Source organism: Protopterus annectens, chromosome 2.part0 (genome assembly GCF_019279795.1).
Source record: "Protopterus annectens isolate FY-2018-M chromosome 2.part0, PAN1.0, whole genome shotgun sequence".
In the NCBI taxonomy this organism is placed as follows: domain Eukaryota; kingdom Metazoa; phylum Chordata; order Ceratodontiformes; family Protopteridae; genus Protopterus; species Protopterus annectens.
Genome location: NC_056728.1, coordinates 633007301 through 633026997, shown reverse-complemented (window position 1 = coordinate 633026997; position 19697 = coordinate 633007301). Strand labels below are relative to the sequence as shown.

The 19697-nt window shown below is 42.2% G+C and overlaps 1 protein-coding gene across 3 annotated transcripts in view; it reads right to left on the bottom strand.

Annotated features, from left to right (window-relative positions):
- Positions 1-19697, bottom strand: part of TMOD1 (tropomodulin 1) — a 971337-nt gene that overhangs the window by 157916 nt on the left and 793724 nt on the right. For all 3 annotated transcript variants that reach the window (XM_044060997.1, XM_044060995.1, XM_044060998.1), the window contains one exon: positions 484-614. In XM_044060997.1, coding sequence (XP_043916932.1) covers positions 484-614 — 131 coding nt within the window. The remainder of the gene's footprint in view (positions 1-483; positions 615-19697) is intronic.

The following is a 19697-nucleotide window of genomic DNA, read 5'->3' as shown; positions in this document are numbered from 1 at the left end:
CTTGTAAGTTTCAAACATTTTGTATTTCAAGCTTCTCAGGCGGAACCTTGTAAATATGCACACTTATATATATTGAAATCCAGCATGTCTTGCAACTGCAGATACTTTATAACCATACCAGCTCTGCATACTCATCTTTTTTATATGTTTAGCTCCTACTTTGCAATGAATTACATAAATTTTAAACTGCACATATATCTGTTTCTCTATAAATATGTACTAGTCATGTTCTTCCATTCTGTATACTTTATGACGTACATTAATAATAACAACTTTTATTACAGATGCTTTTATTTACCCTTTTTTGGGTCTGTCATGGCTAAAAGAGTTGGAAGACCAATCTGCTTACCTGGTAAACAAATGGAAATAAAAATAAAAGAATAAATACAGTATATATGGATGATTTAAAAATATATTTTTGCTTCTTGACCAGTAAATTGTGAATGATAAAGAAAATAGAAGAAAGCAAACTTGGAAATGTACCTTGATATTATTAAGATTAACCTCTTCAAGGTCAGGGTCATTGTTTTTAATTTGTTCTAGTGTTTCTTCTATGTCAGTTGAATTTGGTGCTTCATCAGGTACTGGTTTGTATTTAGTAGGCTTTATAATACCTGAAATTAGAAAAGAGAATTGAACGCCCATTGGTTAAGCTTGTCAATACACTGCATTTAAAGAAAGTGAATGCATGGCATAGATGCACTTAATTTATACTACAAGATACAAATACTGAATGAACGTATGACTGCATCAGAACTTTATTAAACAAAGACACCAGCGAGTGAAACAATGTTTATATTAACAGGCATGTTTTTATGACAGACAGAAAATCTAATCCATTTAGTGAAAGAGATTTTCTGATATATGAACTTTTAGCTGATGGACAACATTTCACTAGAAAACATGACTGCTAAGTACAAAATGGAGGTACTCCAAGCCTGTTAAACTAAAAGGTCTGAGGCATGGGTGGAGAACCTCCCTCTTGCTCAGAAAGATGTTTGCTGTTGTGTGTTTGGCTGTGTACTGAAGCTAGAAAATATTATCTGGGGAAGGGAGAACACAGCTAGTCAGAGCACTCAGGGGGGAATTGAGGAGAGCAAGGGCAATAGCAGGAACAGGTGGAAGGTAAGAGGTATATTAACAGGATACATAATTTTATGTCAGGGAGGGGGTACACAGTCTGGACCCTAGGGAAAAGGACCAGCATTCCAGATGTTTGTTTCCACAGAAGCAGTAAGTCAAGCATGTTGAGTTTAGTGTTTCTGGCAAGCAGTATATGATGGTCACTGTTTGGTGACACAATATGCTCACTAGGTGTGATTATAAAGTGCCATGAGGTAAGTGAAGAGGGTTTTAGAAGTTAATGTGGTTTATGAGTTTGATGTGTGAGAATTTGGTAGAGGTTTTGGTTCAGGGTGCGGTTGAGGAAGGTGACAGTGGCAGACAGCACAGAGATTTTCAGCATCAGTGGCTCGCAGTTTAGCTAAATGAAACAAGCTGGTGCAGCTGTTTTTTTAATAAAACCCTGGCCACCCTGTGCTTAACTGAGGTGAAGAGGGATAGTCTACCAGAGTGTGGTTTAGTGTTGGGAGGTGGTGAACAGCTGAGAATTTTAGCTGTAGGAAAAATTGGTCTTGGTGATGATTCAAGACTTAACTGGGTTCACGTTTCCAAGCAGGTGGCTTGCTGCACAGAATAAAAGCTGTAAGCTGGACAGCTACACATTTGCTGTGCCATTGTGTTGGTTTTAGGGAAGGGTTTGGTCAGTATTAAGGTATGTTTTAAATACCTTTATTAAATTATCACTTAAGACAATAGACAAACACACACTAACAGAAAAGAAACAAGCCGTATTAACATATTTTTCCTTTTACACACATCATATATCACATATCTTTCCTTTCTTTATAACTATCATCAGTCCAGAATTACATAATTTGCTCTATTCCTGCCTTCCATTTAACCTTACTCCTTCTTCTCCTGAACATTATTCTGCATATTTTATTCCCACAATTCCTATTTATTTCTATATAATTTGCTCCTTCCCTCTTCTACATATCCATATTCTAGTTCTTTTATCTGTTTTATAATATTCAATACTTCAAAATACAGTTGATTTAGACTTTGATTTCCATTGTCTAGTAATTGCTTTTTTGGCAGTCAGCAAAATTAAACTTAACACGGCCTTACTATGTCTAGGCAATTCAGATCCTGTGTCCCAGCTCAAAAGAATCATTTCCTAGGTTACTGCCATTTGCTCACCCAATATTTCTGACAGTGTGCTCTGCAGGGAATTTTTTAAAATCTGCCAACTCATTATACTTCCAAAAATATGTTTCCAGTTATCTGTTTCTTCCCCATCATACCTCCAACATTTACTATCTACCTGAGGAAAACCTTTTTGAAGTCTGCCTAAGGTATTAAAATATCTATGCAAACATTTCCAAGCAAAAATCATAAACTTTCTGGACTTGGTTGCATATTTGGGAGGCATATATATGTCCTCCCATTGTTTCCTTGTGAATTGCTTTTCTAGTCACTCTTCCCAGTCTCTTATAACCTCCACTGATTGACTCTTATAGCAATTGTGCAATATCTGATATGCCTTACTAACAGCATCTTCTGTTGAAGATTTGACTAAACATTGTATCAGAGCAGGTCTTTCACTTAGGACTCCCCTACCCTGGCCTATACACTGATATCAATCATTGGTAAGGAAGGAAGTATCTAAACTAAATCCAAACTTCTTTGCATCATCCCTCTCTATTAACTTTCCCTCTCTAGTTATTTGCTTCTGATATTTTGGTTTGTTTGCCAGTTTTCTCCTGTAAATTCCAGCCCTGTCTTGCCTGTTTTCTATACTCTTACTTGCAATCATCCCTTATTTGCTAAACCACCTTTCTCTAGTTTTATGTTGGCTTAGGTCTTATTATACTTTCTGCTGGTTTATGAATATAATATTTTGCACAGTTGTTATTATTTTCCATAAGGATCTGTATCCAAAAATCCCACTCTTTCCATATTACTTAAACTTTGTCCCTACTTCATCATCCTTCCTTTCTACTTTGAATTATAACCTTCTGCTTGTATCATGTTTATGAGCCTTAACTGTAGCTCTAAAATATCCCTTGAAATCAGGTATTATTAAACCACCTTGCTTTATCGGAAAGATGAACTTGTCTCACTTAACTCTTGCTCTCTTCCCCTACCAGATGAATTCCTTCAATTCTTTATTAATTACTGTTCACAACCTCACCTCCAGCTGATAAACATATACCTGACCTGTATAAAAAGCTAAACTTCACTGCTTGTATATTACTATCCATACCTATAAAGAAGAGTTTCCAGTTTTTCAGAAGCCTTTTTATTCCATATACCTAAACACTTCATCTTATTGTGTTCCCATAACTATGGGTATTCCTGAACTAATCTGTGGGTGGCTACATAATTTACAACTATAGTCTTTGCTTTATCTTCTTTAATTTTACATCCTAAAAAGACCTGAATCTGTCTTAGAATGTTCTAAAACACTGAGATGTCCTTTTTCTAGATTTATCAAGTACAAAATAATATCATCTGCAAATAAAGCCAACTTTTCTTAATTACCATACCAATTATATCCTTGAATTTCTCAAGCCCTTATCTTCCTTGCCAATGTCTCTAAATATAAAGCAAATAAACTGGGAAGAGGACCACCTGTCAGGTTTCTTTGTTCAAACACAACTTGTCAGAGAAGAACCCTTCCATTTCAATTTTTGGCACTAATCCTTAATATATCCTCCTAATTAACCTTCTTGCTTATTGTATCAGGGAGTGCAAATGCTTCCACTGCCATAATCATAAAATCTCAGCTTACTTTGTTGAATGCTTTCTCTGGATCAAGACCCACTAATAACAGCAGTATTTTCTTATATACTGCTTCCCTCTGGATTGGCACTGTTCTATTAACTTTGTTAAATGTTGCTTCTCCTCCACAAAAATGTCACTGATCCATATCTATCAATTCTGGCAACAACTTAGCCATTCTTTTAGCTGGTACAGACATAAACACTTCACAATCATGGTTTAAATTTAAAATGGGTCTGTATGAAACAAGGTGTGATGGGTCTTTGCTGTCTTTTGGTAATACAGCCACCACAGCTTTCTTCCAGGATGTTGGTGCTTTCCCTTCCTTTAAAATACTATTAAATAAAATCTTCCATATCTTCCAGATCTTTATCACTTTCTTCCCTCCTAACTTCCAAACTTAAACAGGAAAAACATCTGCTCTTGGAGACTTTCCTGCAGATTGATTATACGTTACCATTTGTATCTCTTCTTCTATCTTAACTACTACTTGTCTAGCCTCATCTACCTCTAAACTTGGCATAATTAAGTGTATGAAAATATTCCCATTTGTGCTCTTTCTTAGTTTCCATATTTTTCAACTTTATATAAATTTTCATTAAATTTCTGAAAAATCTCTAATACTTCTACAGAATCTGTGGTTATTTTTCTTGTTACAGGCTCCTTAAATTTGTGACAACCTCTTCTTCTTTCTGTTGCTTAATTTGTTGTGCTAACTGTGCTCTGGAGTTATCAAAAATAGTTGCTGAACAACAATCTTTCTAAACTCGTGCATATTATCCAAATACTCCTTTATTTTCTCTTTAGCACTTTGTAGTTACTTCTCTTGTTGTTCTGCGAGATTCCCAGTTTTCTGCAATACTTTAATCTTTGTCAGGCCCTGTAAATAATTTCTATTACTTCCCAACCATATTGCTTTCTCTTTCATTTCTACTCTGTTTTAACCTCCATTTTCATTTTACCCCACTCACTAGCTATTGCTTCTGAAGAAATTTCTACTTTCCATAATAATTCTTGATTAATTTTCCATTACTCAATCATTAAATTCCTCTCTTTTTTACAGATAGGTGGGAAAGCACTAGTGTCTCAATTTTACTTCATTGCTCTGCATTTTTATCTTCGTTTCTATTGCTGTATGATCTGAAATAGTTATTGGATGCATGTTGAAAGCGTTCAATTAAATGCACGTGTCTAACCAGTCTAGCCCAGTTACTGTACCTTGGGGAATAATGTGTCAATTCTATCACAGTTCCTACTACTGAATTCAAGTCTTCCATTCCAAATACTTTCAAAATTTCTTCAGAAATCTACCCTCTTTTTTATATTTTCCCTATTAGGTCCTCACTTTTGCAAGACAAGTTCCACTCCCTACTTATGCTTGATACTCCTTGTTGAAAAGCTCTTAAGTTCTATAATAAAAGGTTTTGGTGGAATTCAAATATATGCCAATATAATCCTCCTCCCTTACCAACTTATTTATTTGCTATTTGTTAACCAGGTAAGTGAACTGATCAGAAAACACCTTTTCAGCCAAGACCTGAGCCAAAGGCAGTATTACAGATTGACAAAACAGAACAGTGAAAATTATACAAACAAGTACAAAGATGTTTCTACAAGCAATAAACATTAAACACAAATAATAAAGCATGAGGACTAAAAAGACACACTTGTAGTAACTGCTCAGCTTTTCAGAACTGTAGCACTTGAACTGTGATAAATGATTAGGATTCAGAAAAAGCACATTTAAGTATTTAGTTCAGTCTTTAGAATGATGTGCTTTTAGCCATCATCTCTGAAGGAACTGCATGCTCCTTAATAACACAAATCTAGCATTATTGTTTTTTTTCCTTTCTATCACTATTTGAGCCCATCTGGTAATCAGTATTATTACCCCCCTTTTCCATTGTTCATAGGTTCATAGGTTTATAGGTAGGTACTAGGCTACTGGCCTAGGGCCTATATAAGCCTAGCCAAAAAGGTACCCTGGCTTTCGCCACCCAAGAAAATTATTTTCCTGTGCCCCTGTCAAGCAGAGCCACAGAAATGATCATCGGGGAGAATTTCCTATTTCCCATCCAATCATCAAGATTTTTCTTGAAGAGTGCTAATGAGGAGCTCTGTTTGTCATAGATAGGTAGTCTGTTCCAGAGTATGGGAAGTCTCTGGGACAGGACTCTATCCCTCCAGCATGTTCTGTTTATTGTGATGATAAGGTTTAGGTCCCTAGAGCATGTAGCTCGGAGGGATTGGGATTTCTTTAGGTGCAGCATGTCCAACAGCTCTGGGTTTGACATAGCTTTGCATGTTAGGCAAAGATCACTTCTGAGTAGGTGATATGCGACAGAGTAAAGCTGGAGTGTTTTTGAGACAGTCTGCGTAGGGCATCTGTTTGAGGCCATCCTCTTTGTGAGGTATTAATGCGGCCTTTCCAGTTGTTGTAGATGTCTTGTGAGGTACATACCAAAAGGGGCGTTGTACTCTATAATGGGTCTAATGAGTGATGAGTAGAGGGGAACAATGACCTCTTTTTTTCTGGATGAGAAACCTTTTGTGATGAAGTGTGCCACATAGAAGGATTTCCTGACCACTGTGGCGATGTGATTATCAAAGGAGAGACTACTGTCCACCTGTGTCCCAAGGTCTCTTATCACACTTTCAGTGTTATGTAGACTACTGCCTATGTGGTAGTTCATGGGTACAGAGTTTTTACCAAAGGGGATGACAATGCACTTTTTGGAATTGAGCTTGAGGTCATGGCTTTGACACCAGGCATCTATCTCAGTCAGGCCCTTTTGTAGGATGTCCACATCATTAGGAGTTTCGATTATGGCTCCTAGTTTGCAGTCATCTGCGAACTTAGTTAGCCAAAGATCATCTGTGTTAGCCTTACTTCAGAGAAGTAGATACCAAACAGGAGAGGACCCAGGACTGAACCCTGTGGTACTTGTCGCTGGTCTGAAGTCGGATTTGGAGTCTGCTGCTTTCACAGTGTGGGCTCTGTCAGTAAGCCAGTTGGCAATCCATCTTGTGACATAGGGATTTATACCTAGTTTAGTGAGTTTATCTATAATTCCAGAGGTGGGGATGGTGTTGAAAGTCTTGGAGAGATCTAGATAGACTGTGTGAACCATCTTACCCTCATCCATGGCTTTGGTGACTGCTTCAAAGAAGTCTATCAGGTTTAGGAGACATGATCTGCCTTTTGCAAACCCAAACTGTGTGGGGTCCAGAGTTTGGAGATTACCAACGTCTTTGTTTATGAATTCCACGATGATACGTTGCATGGCCTTGCAGACCAGGCTCGTCAGGCTAATGGAGCAGTAGTTCCCAGGGTCTGTCATGGCTCCCCTTTTGTGGAGTGGGATAACTGTCGCAGTGCACTATTCAATGGGCACAAAGCCTGAGGTGAGGCTATGATTGAACATGGCACTTAGGTGGGGTGCTAGTTCACTCTGTAGTTAGTGCAGAATGCAGCCTGGGATGTTGTCATGTCCCATGGATGCTGTGTTCTTGGCTTTGCAGAGTGAGGCTTTTACCTGGAACCAGTGTTCTGAGAGACTGCCTCCCAGACTATCTGCAAATATACAGAGCTGAGTATATATTTTTTGGTTATAGAGTTTGTTAATTGTTGCTTAGATCTCTGTTGAAAATGTTGTCTCAGTGTTCTGAGAGACTGGTCTGCAAATATACAGAGCTGAGTATATTTTTTTGGTTTTAGAGTTTGTACTGTTAGTTGTTGCTTAGATCTCTGTTGAAACTGTTTTGTTCCACCCACCCTCCCTATTTTTGGTTTGTAGTTTAAATTTGGTGGCTTTTGCAGTTGCCCGCCCCACTGTAGATTTGATATGGGACACTCCCCCAGTCCCATCTCTTTACCCCATTCTACCTAATAAACTCTTTCTGCACTTGCTTTTAGTCCTTTTTAATTTAATTGCATTTTTTAAACTGTGTTTGGTCTAATATTGCTACATACTCAAGTGTGCTAGCTTGCACTGCATGTGAATTGTTCTTACTACTGTTTTTGCTACTTTCCTGTAAAAAAAAAAACTGTAAGCCTGTTTCCTACCTTTCTTGTAACTAGTGTTCCAGATACATATTTGCTGTATCCAGGACTGTATGTAAGCTTCTGAGCCCCCCAAGCCTTTCTGTGTTAGAGGGAAGCCTTCTAGCTTTGGCCCAGAAATTGTAGTTACTGGCCATTTGGGCAATCTCTTCCATCTCTCTCAACTTTCTGATTTGAAAGCCTGCATTTGCACCTGTTTCTGTCCTGTAACTCATCTAGTGCAGATACAGATTGTTAGTTTTAGCACTTAAATTTGCTTATTTATGCTCAGCACTTGTTCAGCACTTGTAAGCACTAAATAAGCTACTAATTACTATAGCATTCAATCTTCCTCATTACCTACAGGAAAACAGTTTTTGTACTTACATTTCTCACTTGCTTAGAGAAAAACAGCTCTTGTACTCACTTTCCTCACTTATCTAGAGGAAAATAGTTTTTTATTCAGGCATGTCCAAGGGTCAGCTCCCAGTGTTCTCTCCTGTCTATCTGATGAATCTGGGCATCTTGAGGCAATGTAGAAATTGTCTCATGTACACAGACAACCCTCTCCTCCTACTACCCAACACTACAACCTGTGAGAGATGCACAAATGTATTTAGCCAAACTGGAGGTAAAGCTCTCTCCAACCAAGACTGAACTTGACAGCCATGAGGAGAAGGTAAACATTTGCACCACACCACACTCATCACATAGTCTCACTAAATCTACACCACCAAAATCCACACATAGTAACACAAAAACATTCGCGGAGGCTCTCAATAATAATCTGTCTAAGCAAAAGAGACCTCCAAAGCAGAAACGCAAGCAACCTCCATCCCCCAACACAACCCAAAAGACACATAGCCCACAGACTCAGTGTGCCACTCAACCACAGCCAATAAGGCAAAAACAACATACCCAACACACTAGCCATAGGTGACTCTATAGTCAGGCACACTGATGTCCCACTCACCAGGCTAAACAAGGAGAAGGTTACTGTCAGCTGCCTGTCGGGTGCCAGAATCCGCCACATAACCCACGCACATAAGTCACTACACAACAAGTACAAATATGACTCTGTCATTGTCCATGTTGGTGTGAATGACCTGAGAAGTACCTCCCTGCACTACATGAAAAGAGACATGGAAGAGCTCTCCGATCTTGTAGCCCAGGCAGGTATGACCCTAGCCCTGAGTAGCATTCTGCCATCACCCAGAATGATAGCGCAGTACAAGGACAAAATGATTGACTTCAACAACTGGCTAAGCTTCTGGTGTCATTCTAAGGAGATCCAGTATATGTCTGCTTGGGATGACATGGTCGACAGACCATGATGCTTTGCCACAGATGGCCTGCACTTGTCACAACTGGGATTCCGGATACTGGCTAAGGCTCTTGCTGCCCCTATAGTGCCTTTGTTAGGCAAGGTTCAAATAAAAAATTCACCACCATAACAGGAATAGGCAAGCAAAAGCTGAGGGTAATGCTACTCAATGCAAGAAGTCTAAATCTCAAAATGCACTCACTCGAGGCACTCCTGAAAATGGAGAACATCGATATCTGTGCAGTGACTGAGACCTGGTTCAAGGCTCCAGACAGCACCCCTGCACTACCAGGCTATAACTCATACCACACTTTTCGGCCATGTAACCTGGACCGAAAAACCAAATGCGGTGGTGTGTCCATATTCATTAAGGATATCCACACCTCCAGGCTAGTTGCTCAGCATAATGCATCCGAGGTTATCCAAGTGCAACTAACTCTGGGCAAAACTGCAATCCAAATTGAAGCTTGCTACAGATCCCCCACCATGCCCCAGGATTCCCACTCCTCTTTTCTTGATGTACTGGAAAAATTAGGGTTCAACCAAACACCCTAATAATGGGCGACTTCAACTACCCCACCATTAACTGGGAAAACTACTCGTGTACCAACTCCTTAGCTCAACGCTTTCTGAAATTCATAAACTCTAATGCCCTGGATCAACTTATCCACACCCCCACCAGAGGTGACAATATCCTAGACCTAGTCATTACCAACTTGAGTGACCGGTGTTCCACACCTGAAGTCAACTCCTCTTTGGTCCGATCCGACCATAAGCTAATCACCCTTGATATCCACATCCCGCCCCCACCCCCCCATTAAGGAAACCACAGTAAAAAATGTCTCCAATGCCAAAATCATGCTTCTTAAGACAGAAGTGGTGAACTTCATGACACCCATGCAGATGGACAATACAGTTACAACTGCTGAATCTTACACAAATGCACTCTATAAGGACGTGCATGAGTGCATGGATTGTGCTATCCCAAACAGAACCAAGATGCTATCCTCCAAAAAAAGGAAGCCAATCTGGTGGTCCCCTGCCATAAACAAACTGTACAACAGAAGGAAGAAACTGTTGCAAAAGAGAGTAAAATCCCATGAGTGGAGGAGCTCCCTGGTCAGCCTTAGTAAGAAGTTGAGATCCCTTATAAGATCCTCCAAAGCTAGCTACGAAAACAAAATCACCAGTAATTCCAAGGACAACCACAAAGCATTCTATAGCTATGTCAAGAATCTTGATGGCAACACCCAGATCTGCTCTGAGTTACAGCACAAAGGCAAGAAAATTACAGAACCAACTGATATTGCCAACATCCTGGCAGATAGGTTCGGTGCTAACTTTACCCCCCTCTCACCCCTAAAGGGCCCATACCGATACAGGAAGAATGCAGAGTCCCTGTAATCGCAACTATGCAGGTAAAAGCTACACTCTCTAAAGACAAAAACACAGCATCCATGGGACTGGACAACATCCCAGGCTGCATTGTACATGAACTTCAGAATGAACTGGCTCCCCGCTTAAGCACCATGTTCAATAATAGCCTCGCATCAGGCTTTGTGCCCAATGAATGGCACACAGCAACAGTTATTCCACTCCACATTGGGGGAGCCACCACTGATCCTGGGAACTATCGACCTATTAGCCTGACAAGCCTGGTCTACAAGGCCATGGAACGTATCATCATGGAACTCATAAACAAAGACATTGGTAACCTCCAAACTCTGGATCCCACCCAGTTCGGGTTTGTGAAAGGCAGATCATGCCTCCTGAACCTGATTGACTTCTTTGAGGCAGTCACCAAAGCCATAGATGAGGGTAAGGTGGTTCACACAGCCTATCTTGACCTCGCCAAGGCTTTCGACACCACCCCCATTCTGGAATTATAGCTAAACTCACTAAACTAGGTATAAATCCCTACGTCACAAGATGGGTTGCCAACTGGCTCACTGACGGAACCCACACTGTAAAAGTTGCAGACTCCAAATCTGACCTCAAAGCAGTGACAAGTGGAGTACCACAGGGTTCCATCCTGGGACCTCTCCTGTTTGGTGTCTACTTCTCTGAAGTACAGGCTAACACAGAAGGCCTTTGGCTAACAAAGTTTGCAGATGACTGCAAACTAGGAGCCATAGTCAAGTTCCCAAATGATGTGGACATCCTAGAGAAGGGCCTCACTGAGACAGATGCCTGGTGTCAGAGCCATGGCCTCAAGCTCAATGCCAAAAAGTGCAGTGTCATCCTTTGGTAAAAACTCTGTACCCATGAACTACCACATAGGCAGCAATCTACTTAACACCGAATGCATGATAAGAGACCTTGGGACCCAGGTGGACAGTAGTCTCTTCTTTGATAGTCACATAGCCAAAGTAGTCCGGAAGTCCTTCTATGTGGCACACCTCATCATAAAAGGGTTCTCATCCAGGAAAAAAGAGGTCATTGTTCTCCTCTACTCGACACTCATTAGACCCATTATTGAGTACAACACCCCTTTTGGAATGTACCTCACAAGACATCAGCAGCAGCTGGAAAGGCCACAGAAGTACCTTACAAAGAGGATTACTGGCCTCAAACAAATGCCCTACACTGACCGCCTCAAAAAACTCCAGCTTTACTCTGTAGCATATCGCCTACTCCGAGGTGATCTCTGCCTAACATATAAACCTATGTCAAACCCAGAGCTGTTGGACATGCTACACCTATAGATAAGATTCCTGTCCCAGAGACTTCCCATACTCTGGAACAGGCTACCCATCTATGTCAAGCAAAGTTCTTCATTAGCACTCTTCAAGAAAAATCTTGATGAGTGGATGAGAAATAGGAAATACACCCTGGGGATCACTTCTGTGTGTCTGCTCGACAGTGGCACAGGAATATAACTTTCTTGGGTGGCGAAGCCAGAGAACCTTGTTGGCTAGGCTTACGTAGGCCCTTGAGCTGATAGCCTAGTACTTACCTATGAACCTCTGCAGCCATGATTACAGGAACTTTGCATTCTTCCGGTATACAGATGGGCCCTTAAGGGGGTGAGAGGGGGTAAAGTTAGCCCTGAAACTATCTGCCAGGATGTTGGCAATATCAGTTGGTTCTGTATATTTAGTGCCATTGTGCTATAACTCAGAGCAGATCTGAGTGTTGCCATTGAAATTCTTGACATAGCTATAGAATGCTTTGTGGTTGTCTTTAGAATCAGTGGCGATTTTGTTTTCATAACTAGCTTTGGAGGATTTTATAAGGGATCTCAGCTTCTTACTGAGGCTGACCAGGAAGTTTTTCCAATCATGGGATTTTACTCTTTTTTGCAAAAGTTTCTTTCTTCTGTTGTAGAGTTTGTTTATGGCAGAAGACCACCAGATTGGCTTCCTTGTTTTGGAGGATAGCATCTTGGTTCTGTTAGGGATAGCATGATCCATGCACTCGTGTAAGTGCTTATAAAGTGTATTTGTGTAGGATTCAGCAGTTGTGCCTCTATTGTCCATCTGCATGGGTGTCGTGAAGTTTGCCACTTCTGTCTTAAGAAGCGTGAAGTTGGCTTTGGAGAAATTTTTCCAGTTGTTTCCCTAATGGGGGGTGGGGGCAGGATGTGGATGTCTAGGGTGATTAGCTTGTGGTCGGATCTGACCAACGAGGAACTGACCTCTGGTGTGGAACACCGATCGCCCATGTTGGTAATGACCAGGTCTAGGATATTGCTGCCCCTGGTGGGGGTGTGGATAAGTTGATCCAAGGCATTGGAATTTATGAATTACAGAAAACGTTGAGCAAAAGAGTTGGTACATAAGTAGTTTTCCCAGTTAATGGTGGGGTAGTTGAAATCACCCATTATTAGGGTGTTGGGGTGTACCCTAATATTTTCCAGTGTATCAAGAAAAGAGGAGTGGGAATCCACAGGCATGGTGGGGGGTTTGTAGCAAGCTACAATTTGGATTGTGGTCTTGCCCAGAGTTAGTTGCACTTAGATAATCACGGATGCATTATGCTTAGAGGTGTGGACATCCTTAATGAATATGGATACACCTCCACCTTTAGTGTTTCAGTCCGGGTTAGGTGGTCGAAAGGTGTAGTATGAATTATAGCCTGGTAATGCAGGGGTGCTCTCTGGAACTTTGAACCAGGTCTCTGACACTGTACAGATGTCAGTGTTCTCCATTTCAAGGAGTGCCTTGAGTGAGTGCATTTTGAGGTTTAGACTTCTAGCATTGAGTAGCATTACCCTCAGATTGTGCTTGCTTGTACCTGTTATGGCGGTGAATTTGTCATTTGAACCTTGCCTAAAAAAGGCACTATAGGGGTGGCAAGAGCCTTTGCCAGTATCCGGAATCCCAAGGGCGACAAGTGCAAGGTATCTCTGACAAAGCATTGTGGTCTGTCGACCATGTCATCCCAGGTAGACAGATACTGGATCCCCTTAGAATGACATCAGAAGCTTAGCCAATTATTGAAGTCAATAATTTTCTCCTTGTACTGTGGTATCATTCTGGTTGATGGCAGGATGCTACTCAGGGCTAGGGTCATACCTGCATGTAGTCCAGGGAGGTACATCTCAGGTCATTTTCACCAACATGGACAATGACAGAGTCATATTTGTACTTGTTGTGGAGTGACCTGAGTGCGTGCGTTATGTGGCGGATCCTGGCACCTGACAGGGAGCTGACAGTAACTTTCTCCTTGTTTAGCCTGGTGAATGGAACATCAATGTGCCTGACTATAGAGTCACCTATGACTAGAGTGTTGGGTATGTTATGCCTTATGGGCTATAGCTGAGTGGCACACTGAGTTTGTGGGCTATGTGTTATTTGGGTTGTGTTGGAGGGTGGAGGTTGCTTGCATTTCTGCTTTGGAGGTCTTGGTTGTTTGGACAGAATTTTATTGAGAGCCTCCACGAATGTAGGCATGTGTTTTGTGCTTCTAGGTGTGTGTTTTGGTGGTGTAGGTTTTGAGGGACTATGTGATGAGTGTGGTGAGGTGCAAGTGTTTACCTTCTTCTCTTGACTGTCTTCGGTGAAGAGAGCTTTGCTTCCAGTTTGGCTATATAAGTGCATCTCTCACAGGTTGTAGTGTTGGGTGGTAGGAGAAGAGGGTTGTCTGTGTACATGAGGCAATTGCTGCATTGCTCCAAGATGCATAGATTCATCAGGTAGACAGGAGAAAACAATGGGAGCTGACCTTTAGATATTGTCCCTGATATTCTGCTGAATATCCATTCTGACATCTTTTCTTTGCCAAATTTACATGCTCATTTCTTTCCAAATGGGCTTCATGCAGCATTGCTATCTGCACTCTACATTTCAGCATATAATTCATACACTTTCCTTTTTTGTATACCTGTAAGGCCATTTACATTCCAAGATAATAAAGAGAGAGTAGCCATTATGATTAAAGCTATTGTTCCCCCTTATTATACAATTTTTTTTTTGGAATGGGTATTTCCAAACTCTGTCTTACATGCACACACTAATTTTTGTCAGGCTGGTCTTTTATACAGTTCTTCTCATCTCCATTTGAATCTGAGTCACATTTTTCAAGGCATTTTGCTTTGATAAAAGCCATCAAACAAAAAAAAAATACATTTTCAGAACAGTCCCATCCCCTATTAACTTAGAACAAACACCCAAATCTATGTACATTTTCAGCAAATTAAGTTTAACCCTTCAGATAGGAACAACTGTCTCAAATTGACAGCTGCACCCACAAGCATTACCTAATCTAAGATTAAAGTTACCCATGCTAAAATGCATGTTACAGCAGGTTTTCCCATTTATACTGGTTCATAGGTTCATAGGTTCATAGGTTTATATTAGGCTATCTGCCCTAAGGCATTTATAAGCCTAGCCCAAAGTTTTGTGGCTTACGCCACCCCTTATGTTAAAAAATACTGTGCCCATTAGTTTGTTGTGCCTCTGTCCAGCAGTGACACAGAGATGATTCCAGGGGTAAACCTACGATCTCCCATCCACCGGTCAAGATTTCTCTTGAACAGAGCCAGCAAGGTGCTCTGCCTCACATGGACTGGGATTTTATTCCACAGCATAGGGAGTCTCTGGGTGACAAATCTATCCCTCCAGCATGTCCTATTTATATCCGTGCTAAGGTTTAAGTCGCTTGCTCTAGTGGATCTGGTAGATTTGGATTTTTGAGGTGGAGCATGTCCATTAATTCCGGGTTGGACATGGCCTTGTATGTCAGGCACAGGTCACCTCTGAGCAGGCGGTATGCGACTGAATAGAGCTGGAGTTTCTTCAGTCTGGCAGCATATGACAGATTTTGGAGTCCCTTTATCCTTTTGGTGAGGAACATTTGGGGTCTCTCCAATTGCTGCAGGTGTCGGGTGAGATACATCCCGAATGGGGCATTGTACTCGATCATTGGTCTGATAAGTGAAGAGTACAGGGGAACAATGACCTCACTTGATCTGGTTGTGAATCCCTTCATGATCAGGTGGGCAATGTAGAAGGTCTTTCTAACCACTTTAGCAATGTGAGTGTCAAAAGAAAGGCCACTGTCAACCTGGGTCCCCAGGTCCCTGATAACCTCTTCTGTGCTTAATGGATTGCCACCTATATGGTAGCTTGGGGTTACCTTGTTTATCCCGAAGGGTATGACTATACATTTTTTGGCATTTAACTTCAGGCCATGACTCTGGCACCAGTTATCAGTTTCCGTGAGACCCCTCTGAAGGATATCTGTGTCCGATGTACTTTCCACTATGGCGCCCAGTTTGCAGTCATCTGCAAACTTTGTCAGCCATAGTCCTCCTATGTTTGCCTGTACGTCTGAGAAGTAGATGCCAAACAACAGGGGGCCAAGGACTGAGCCCTGTGGGACACCACTTGTGACCGGCTTGGAGTCTGACATGGCGCCAGCAACTCTAACCCTGTGGGTTCTGTCCTTTAGCCAGTTTGCAACCCATCTTGTGACATATGGGTTTACATTTAAGCTGGTAAGTTTCTCTATAATACCCGAGTGGGGTATTGTGTCAAAAGCTTTTGCAAGGTCAAGGTAGGCTGTATGGACTGCCTTTCCCTCGTCAATGGCCTTGGTGACTGTTTCAAAGAAGTCGACCAAGTTCAAAAGGCATGATCTGCCCTTGACAAAGCCAAACTGGGTCGGGTCCAATGTCTGCAAGTCCCCTATGTCTTTGTTTATGAGTTCCATTATGATCCTCTCCATAGCTTTGCAGACCAGGCTTGTTAAGCTTATGGGGCGGTAATTTCCAGGGTCCGTAGAGGTACCGCCTTTGTGGAATGGGACCACAGTTGCCGTACGCCACTCCTTGGGCACGTATCCTGTGGCAAGGCTAAGATTAAACAGCTGCCTTATATGCGGGTTTAGTTCCTTGTTGATTTTATTTCACAGCATAGGGAGTCTCTGGGTGACAAATCTATCCCTCCAGCATGTCCTATTTATATCCATGCTAAGGTTTAAGTCGCTTGCTCTAGTGGATCTGGTAGATTTGGATTTTTTGAGGTGGAGCATGTCCATTAATTCCGGGTTGGACATGGCCTTGTATGTCAGGCACAGGTCACCTCTGAGCAGGTGGTATGCGACTGAATAGAGCTGGAGTTTCTTCAGTCTGGCAGCATATGACATATTTTGGAGTCCCTTTATCCTTTTGGTGAGGAACTTTTGGGGTCTCTCCAATTGCTGCAGGTGTCGGGTGAGATACATCCCGAATGGGGCATTGTACTCGATCATTGGTCTGATAAGTGAAGAGTACAGGGGAACAATGACCTCACTTGATCTGGATGTGAATCCCTTCATGATGAGGTGGGCAATGTACAAGGTCTTTCTAACCACTTTAGCAATGTGAGTGTCAAAAGAAAGGCCACTGTCAACCTGGGTCCCCAGGTCCCTGATAACCTCTTCTGTGCTTAATGGATTGCCACCTATATGGTAGCTTGGGGTTACCTTGTTTTTCCCGAAGGGTATGACTATACTTTTTTGGCATTTAACTTCAGGCCATGGCTCTGGCACCAGTTATCAGTTTCCACTATGGCGCCCAGTTTGCAGTCATCTGCAAACTTTGTCAGCCATAGTCCTCCTATGTTTGCCTGTACTTCTGAGAAGTAGATGCCGAACAACAGGGGGCCAAGGACTGAGCCCTGTGGGACACCACTTGTGACCGGCTTGGAGTCTGACATGGCGCCAGCAACTCTAACCCTGTGGGTTCTGTCCTTTAGCCAGTTTGCAACACATCTTGTGACATATGGGTTTACATTTAAGCTGGTAAGTTTCTCTATAATACCCGAGTGGGGTATTGTGTCGAAAGCTTTTGCAAGGTCAAGGTAGGCTGTATGGACTGCCTTTCCCTCGTCAATGGCCTTGGTGACTGTTTTGAAGAAGTCAACCAAGTTCAAAAGGCATGATCTGCCCTTGACAAAGCCAAACTGGGTCGGGTCCAATGTCTGCAAGTCCCCTATGTCTTTGTTTATGAGTTCCATTATGATCCTCTCCATAGCTTTGCAGACCAGGCTTGTTAAGCTTATGGGGCGGTAATTTCCAGGGTCCATAGAGGTACCGCCTTTGTGGAGTGGGACCACAGTTGCCGTACGCCACTCCTTGGGCACGTATCCTGTGGTAAGGCTAAGATTAAACAGCTGCCTTATATGCGGGTTTAGTTCCTTGTTGATTTTATTTCACAGTACAGGTAATTTCCAGGGTCCGTAGAGGTACCACCTTTGTGGAATGGGACCACAGTTGCCGTACGCCACTCCTTGGGCACGTATCCTGTGGTAAGGCTAAGATTAAACAGCTACCTTATATGCGGGTTTAGTTCCTCGTTGAGTTCATGTAGCACACAGCCGGGGACACCATCCGGTCCCATTGATGCTGTGTTTTTAGCTTTAGAGAGAGCAGCTTTCACCTGCGCATTAGAGATGTCTGGCAGGCTACACTCCGCTGGGATAGTTATCTCTCCTTTTGGGGGAGAGGGGGGTGAAGTTTGCACTGAACCTGTCTGCCAGTATGATGGCAATGTCTGTGGGTTCAGTGATTTTTGTATCATTTTGGACTAATTCTGCGCATATCTGGGAGTTCCACCCAGGTTTCTAACATAGCTGAAGAAGGCCTTATGATTGTCTTTTGAATCTATTGCAATTTTTCTCTCAAATTTGGCCTTGGATGATTTTATGAGTGCTCGTATTTTTTACTAATAATGATCAAGGGTGTCTTCTCTTTATGGATTTTGCTCTATCATGTAACAGCTTTCTCCTCTTATTGTAAAGTTTGTTTATGGCTGGGGTCCACCAGACTGGACGTTTGCCCTTGGTGGAAAGAGTCTTGGTTTTATTAGGGATTGCCTGATCCATGCAGTCCTGGAGGTGTTCGTAGAAGGCATTTGTAAGGGCTTCCAGCTTGGGTTGTGGTTTCCACTGGCTCGGGGCCTTGAAGGATACCACAGCAGTCTTGAGTAGTGTGAAGTTTGCTTTAGAGAAGTTCTTCACTGTGGTCTTTTGTTTGGGGTGGGGGCGGATGTGGATTTCCAGTGAGATAAGTTTGTGATCTGATCTCACCAATGAGGGATATACTTCCGTGTGGAGCATTTTGTCCCCATGTTTGTGATGATGAGATCTAGTATATTTTCTCCTCTTGTGGGAACGGTGACTAGTTGTTCCATGGCATTTGAATTTATGAACTCCAGGAACCTTTGGGCTAGAAAGTTGGGGCTTGAGTATTGTTCCCAGTCTATATTCGGGTAGTTGAAGTCACCCAATATAATGGTGTTTGGAGATATATTTATACCCTCCAGTGTCTTCAGGAAGGCTGTGTGGGGTTCCTGAGTTTGAGAGGGTGGCCTGTAGCATGCTACAAATTGTAGAGCAGTTTTGCCTATGGTTAATTGCACCTGGATGGTTTCCGATGCTTCGTGCATTGCCACCAACCTGGAGGTGTGGGTATCCTTGATGAATATGGATACACCCCCTCCTTTTGTGGTGTGGTCCGGGTTTTGGGGCTGGAACGCATGATATGAGGTAAAACCTGATAGTGTTGGGGTGCTCTCAGGAGCCTTGAACCAGGTTTCAGTTACAGCACAGACATCGATGTTCTCCATACTGAGAAGGGCCTCAAGAGCGTGCATTTTGAGATTTAGACTTCTGGCATTGAGCAGCATTACCCTTAGTTTCTTCCCATTTTTGTTTTCTAGGGTGGTAGGTTTAGAATTTGAGCCTTGCCTAAAAAAGGCACTATGGGGGTGGCAAGAGCCTTAGCCAATATCCGGAATCCCAGGGGTGACAGGTGCAAGCCGTCCCTTGCGAAGCAGCGTGGCTTCTCAAGCATGTCATCCCAGGCAGACACTGGATCCCCTTTGAATGACACCAGAAATTAAGCCAATTGTTAAAGCTGATCATCTTGTCTCTATGTTGTGGCATCATTCTTGGTGAAGGAAGGATACTGCTCAGGGTCAGGGTCATACCTGCCTGGGCTACATAATCAGAGAGCTCCTCTATGTCTCTTTTCATCAGAGTAAACTCCTTTCTTTTGTGT